We start from the raw sequence: 6,000 nt of genomic DNA, 5'->3' as shown, positions 1-6,000 counted from the left end.
GCCCTGCTACTGCAGTCCAAGAGCAGCCACAATCTACATGTGAGTGGCAGTTACGGCTTACCCAATCACATTTGAACAGGCCATGGATGGATATTGGCCTGTGGACTGTTTCCAGCCTATGAATGGCATCTGGCCATTGGACAGTCTCTGACCTATACTGCACCTTACATCTTGCCGGTGGGCAGTAGGTAGCCTGTAGATGGTATCTGGACTGTGACTTTAGTTCATCTGTTCTTGACCTACATAAATACTTTTTCCTCCATAGGCAATCCTGGTAAAATGCCCTCTCTCTTCCTGTCTTCTAATACCTGAGCTCTAGCTCAGGGAGGGCTGACATAAGGTAACTAGGGATGATACTGGCGTCTGTGGACACAGTGTAGGCTGCGTAATTTATGAATCTCTATCAACCAATGAATACTTGTGATATACTGACCGCGGGGACAGAGTTTGTGGCAGTAAAATGATCATAGTCCTCAAGGGCAAGGAGACAGGTATGGCTGGGTGGGAACACACAGTAGGTGGTAAGTGGGATTAAGTCTAGAATCCAGACACTGGGTTACGGGTTCAACTCCAGCCCTCACTGAGACAGAAGCTTATTCAAAGAACTAGGGCAAGGACAAGTTGGAGAAGGAGCCTGGGGCCTGTAGTTGAGTCTGGACAGGGTAGTTAACAAAGCCACTCCCTCAGGAGACTGATTAGAACTTCCTCCTCTGGTGGGTAAATCCTTCTAGGAATCCCTGAACCAGAGCAGAATGAGACAAGTCAGCCCTAGCTGAGCCCACTGGATATCACCACAAAGAATTAAATGCATCCAATTCAGCGAATATTACTAAACACCTACTATGTGCCACACTCTGGGGATTGGGATGGGACATGAGCCCGAAGCTGTCACCATTTGCAAGTGAAATCAATACGTGTACAACTTACTGAACACAGGTATTCACAGAAACACAGCCAAGCATGGCTGGGGCAGAGGCTCCTGCCTTCCCGAAGAATATGTCAGTAAGATATAAACAGGGGCTCTTAGGACAGGCCAGTAGGTTCCCCGCAGGTTCCCAGAAGCACCAAGCTCTGTGATTTTCCCGGGAGCACTCATTCAGCCAAGGACTCTGAGAAGTACGTCAGGCTTCCCAGAACAGAGGAGGAGGCTCTTGCTTACCAACTTGTTTTTAAAAAGGGAATTACCTTGTGCTTTCAAAGTCCTTGAAAGGGAGTGAACTAGATAAGAAGAGAAGCCCTTGTCTCTGAACGATTTTGGTCTTAGAGGAGGTGAGGATGCATAAAAGTCCTGAAGAGATGGTGGCCAGGAAGTGAACGCTAGCTCTGGAAACTTTTAAAACCCCAGGCTCACAAAGACAGTAAAAATGCATTTAACAGTATGTCAGCATCCGGGTTAAATGTCTACCTTGCCTTCTCTGGTCACTGTTACAGCTTGGGGCGGGGAGATGGAGGGGAGAGGTTGCTTTGGGAATGCTAAGGTGTAAGTGTGCATAAACCTTGGAGCCCTTACAAGGTTAAAGTTTCGTTTTATGAAATGTAACTCCAGGGGCAGCGCTCAGAACCTGGGCGGGGGCCTCCTCTGGTCCGCTGCGTGAGCTACGGTTTTAAACGGAAGTCCTGTACAAGTGCGAACAAAAGAATGGAACCGCTACTCACAAAACTAAAATGGTGACCTTACGTAAAGCTCGTAAGAAAGCCCAGCCCAGAACTACTGAGTTGAAAAACACATTTTAAAAATAATATGACTTAGCAGATGTTTTGGGGAAAGTGTATTAAAAACAACAAACAAACAAACAAACAAACAAAAAACCAATTTGCACAGTTTAGCCACTTAATTTCTAAGTGCACTTTGTAATGTTCCTTGCAAGCTGCCTCTCTTTCTAGGGCTAACGACAAGACGCTTCGGTCACGGATCACTGGATTCTAGTGACTCTAGTCCGTTTTTGTTTTGGTTTTATTGCATTTCCAAGAGTGGATTTTTAAGAAAAAAACACTACAAAGGTTTCAAAAACCCTATTTATTCTCTATCATCAAAAATAGCAACAGGGGGGCTTTATACAACTTTTCTGTGAGTACCCACCAGTCTATTTTTTTTTTCTTAAAAAAAATAGAAGTTAGATAAAGAAAAATGATTTTGGTTTTGTTGTTTTTTTTTTTTTTCTTAAAAAATAATGTAAGGAAACACTTAATCAGATAGCCCAAGGAGTCATCAGAAATATGTGTAGCAAGAAAGCTTCGTTGGTGGCCCTCTCCGGCCTTTGCACGTCTGTATACTAAACTAGAAAGAGTGTACAGTACCAAGGTTCCCCAACCTGCTTGGATCAAATTGTTTGTTTTATACCCATTATTGCTAAGCCAGCGTGTCGACACTGGAGCCGAGGAGTCCACTCATAGAGGATAAAATTGAGAAGCTGCTTCTGAGGACTGGATCTCCACCTGGGCCATTTTGAACTGGGTGCACTGCAGCCATTTCCGGAGGGCTGCTAGGCCAGCACTGCTCTGGCCCGAGCCGGGCAGCGTCCTTAGGCTGTGGTGGTTCACGTTGTTCTGAATGGCCTGGAGACGAAGCTGGAGGCCGGCGGATAAGTACTGTTAAGAAAGGGTAGACAGGTCAGTTCTTTTCAGCTAAGTGCGCAGGTCAGGAGGGGGATGGGCGTGGCAGTTGGTCTACAGGCATCAATCAGACCAGGTCTGAAGAGAGCTAGCTCGCCTTCCAATTTAGCAGCACTAAGGGGTAGGGGAGTGGGGGATGGGGGGATGAGCCTGCTCTACTCCATCCATACTGGGGAGCTCAGGATGGTTGACTGCAGTGGGAACATGGAGCTAATTCCTAGCACCTGGGCTACCACACTGAGCCTGAGCAATGGAGTCTGTGCTGATGCAATAGTTAGGTGTTCAGACTCTGTAGTGGGGAAGCTTGGGACAGGGTCTACAGCCTGTATTAAGGTACTGTCCCAGGAAGAGTGGGAACATAACACTCGTTTCGGGGACTCCATGAGACAAGTGAGTGAAGACTTTCTAGAAGGGGACCCAGCTCATAGCAGGTGGTCGATACATTTTAATATTATGATGGCCTCTCAGTCGCCTGACACTGGACATGGAGGGGCCATGTCAAAATTTATCCTTCTCTCAGCTCCTCGCCAAGCCCTCCTGTCCACACCGTTGGCCTGCTGGCTTTTGACATCTCAGATGTCTTGGGTCCACACCTCTCTCCTCCCACGAGCATGGCTTCCTAACCTTGGGAAGGAAATCCAGCAAGAGTGTTTTGCCCTTCTCCTCTCCCCAGAGTTCTAGATGTCACGGACAGGCACCAGGTGTGGATGGAGCAGTGTTTGGCTCTGCCGTTTATCGCCTGACTAAGAGGTATGTGCCAAAATGTCACCACCAGTGAGACCCGGGATTGAGAAACACATTCACTCAGGGGGGGCTCCCTTCCAGGATCTGGGACCCTCCTTTCTTCCTAGAATTCTTTCCATCCCAGATTGTCATATGATATCACTGGGTTAGCCTGGGCTAAGCTCCATGGTGATCCTTCTTAGATGGGGTTTGTCCTCTAATTAGGGGCCAATGCTGCTTCTTTCATCCACAGTGAGCAGAACCAGGACCCCTGCTGATGTCCTCTGTAAGCCCCTTATCTGCCTAGAGTCTCTTGCCTTATCAGCCCAGGAGACCAGGAATAGGCCAACATGGTTCCTTCTCTGCAGTCAAAGGAGCAGTAATGTTCCCTTATGGATGCTCTGAGGTGCTCTGGAGGGAACAGAGCTTCCAGACAGCCTGGGGGATGACTTACCTTGGTATTGGACTGAATCATTGGTAACCACATAGGGATCAGCTGTATGGAGAGAGACAGAAAGCTAGTTACTGCTGTCTTCCACTCTCCCATATAAGCTTCCATTACTGCAAGGGAGCACCACACAAGACTCAGGCCTGCCACAGAGCCGCTGTCCTCAGTGGTGAGAAGTGGGCCTGCCACAGAGCTGCTCTTCTCTGTGGTGGCTTTCCCAGGCTAAACCCCACTGAGATGGTGGCATTTGGAGGTCAACAAGTCCCCCACGGCTGCTTAAAAAGCACACTGTAGGGTAGAGAGCTATGGTCTCTTGGTTTTACCGAGCATGGGAAATTAAATGTGTATGTGTTTACTTCAACCCCTACTTTCTTGAAATGGGATGCCCTCCTCAGGATCTTTACAGAGAGGCTCTGAGAGGAGCAGCCACTGGATTTGCCTGAGGGGGTAAGAGTACCACGGGGCAGTGTGCAGAACACTGCTGAGACCTGACCTGTGTGGAACAGAAACAAGAGGGCCCTGGAGGTGTCTGGCTTGGGTGGGAAGCAAAGGCAAGACAGAGGCACAGCTCCACAGGAGGGCGTGGAGGGGGGAGGTGAAGGGGTGTGGGAAGTGCCAGGGGCAGATTTTTAGGAAAGATATGGAGAGAACTTAGAAGGCAAGATGGAGCTGGGAAATTTGAAAGTGTGGGTACCCACTCGGGGAGAGGGGTGTGTCTTCTCCTTACTTGGGGTCATCCGACCCCATGGCAACTGTCTCTAGGAGCAGCTCTCAGCTCTCTGCTCTGACCTCTTGCTCAAACTTCTACCCATTATGATGTTCACGAATGTTCGTCGCTTTGTAAATACATCTGTCTTCTGATGTGTCCCCAGGAATCTCACTGGTGACTTGTAAATGGGACAGGAGATGCCAATCCAGTAAGTTTGGGGATGCTGGTTTATTCTGGCGCTTTCTCGGCACCTTCTTAAAGTGACAGGCACCGCGGCACTTCAGTCTGTGTTTCTCTTAAACATCACCCCAACACAAGAGCAGGACTTTTGTGGATTAAATCGTATTTCCAGAAATTCTGTCTTGTAGTCCTAGCGGGCAGTGCTCAGAACGTGGCCTTATTTGGAAACAGGGCTGTTGAAGATGTAGTCAGTTAAGATGGGGTCATACCAGAACACCGGGGCCTCAATCCAGTACAGCCGGCCTCCTGGTCACTAGGGGAGTCTGGACACAGACGCGCATGAGGAGAACATGAGAAGAGATAGAAGCCAAGAGATGCCAAAGGCTGGGAGAGAGAAGGCCAAATGCCCTCTTCCTGTCTGCCCAAGGAACCAGCCCTCTGGTACCCTGCTCCCAGCCCTCCAGCCCTTCAGACTGTGAGAGCATAAGTTCCAGCCTGAGGTCCTCACCATGGTGACCCCGAGTAAGAATACACGGTGCTCTGGGAAGGGACCAAGCCTGGATACAGCCGTGGGCGTGTGCAGAGCCATAGGGATGGGAGGGACTCGTGAATGCTGAGAAGAGGGAGTCTTAGTGGGTCATAGAAACGGGGTTTAGGAGACAAAGGCCAAGCCACCCACCATGAGCCCACAGATGATCTCAGGTGGCCCATTAGGGAGTCTGGGCTTAATTCCAAATTCACAATGCCTCCCAAAGGCAGGCAGAGCCCTTTCACCACAGAGGCAGTGGAGCCAGCTGAAGAAAGATGAAGAAAGACACGGACATTGGAGTCAGGGTCCAGAGTGAAGGCTGCTTGGTGGTCCAGGTAAAGAAGGAGGGTTCTGGGAATGCAAAGAGGGGGGGTGTTTTCCTGTAGAGGTAACCTGCGGTAGTCTGCACAGACATTCTGCATGCACAGGCAGGCAACCTGAAATAGTCCGAAGATGAATTTGCTATTCCACATGGCTGAAGTTCGAAGGGCAAAGTGGAGAGAGGAGAGCCACGTGGAGAAAGTAGGGGAAAGGAGCTGCACACAGAGACAGAGTGCCACAGAGACAGAGTGCCATGGAGACGGAGTGCCACGGAGAAAGTGCCACAGAGAGAGAGTACAACAGAGATAGAGTGCCATGGAGACAGAGTACCACGGAGATGGAGTGCCAACGGAGACAGAGTACCACAGAGACAGAGTGCCACAGAGAGTGCCACAGAGACAGAGTGCCACAGAGACAGAGTGCCACAGAGACAGAGTACCACGGAGACAGAGTGTCACAGACAGAGTGCCACAGAGA

At 49.5% G+C, this 6,000-nt stretch overlaps 1 protein-coding gene across 9 annotated transcripts in view; it reads right to left on the bottom strand.

Annotated features, from left to right (window-relative positions):
- Window positions 1-1,998: 1,998 nt before the first annotated feature.
- Unc79 (unc-79 homolog, NALCN channel complex subunit) overlaps window positions 1,999-6,000 on the bottom strand; it is a 236,505-nt gene continuing 232,503 nt past the window's right edge. For 4 of the 9 annotated variants that reach the window (XM_032908298.1, XM_032908292.1, XM_032908297.1 and 1 more), the window contains 2 exons: window positions 3,791-3,832; window positions 2,389-2,589 (listed from right to left, as the gene is read on the bottom strand). In XM_032908298.1, coding sequence (XP_032764189.1) covers window positions 2,389-2,589; window positions 3,791-3,832 — 243 coding nt within the window. Of the gene's footprint in view, window positions 2,590-3,790; window positions 3,833-6,000 lie in introns of all 9 variants that reach the window. The other 5 variants (XM_032908293.1, XM_032908294.1, XM_032908291.1 and 2 more) reach the window with 3 other exon arrangements.

Source organism: Rattus rattus, chromosome 7, assembly GCF_011064425.1.
Source record: "Rattus rattus isolate New Zealand chromosome 7, Rrattus_CSIRO_v1, whole genome shotgun sequence".
Classification (NCBI taxonomy): Eukaryota; Metazoa; Chordata; class Mammalia; order Rodentia; family Muridae; genus Rattus; species Rattus rattus.
Note: the sequence above shows the minus strand (reverse complement) of the source record. Positions and strands in the feature narration are given on the sequence as shown.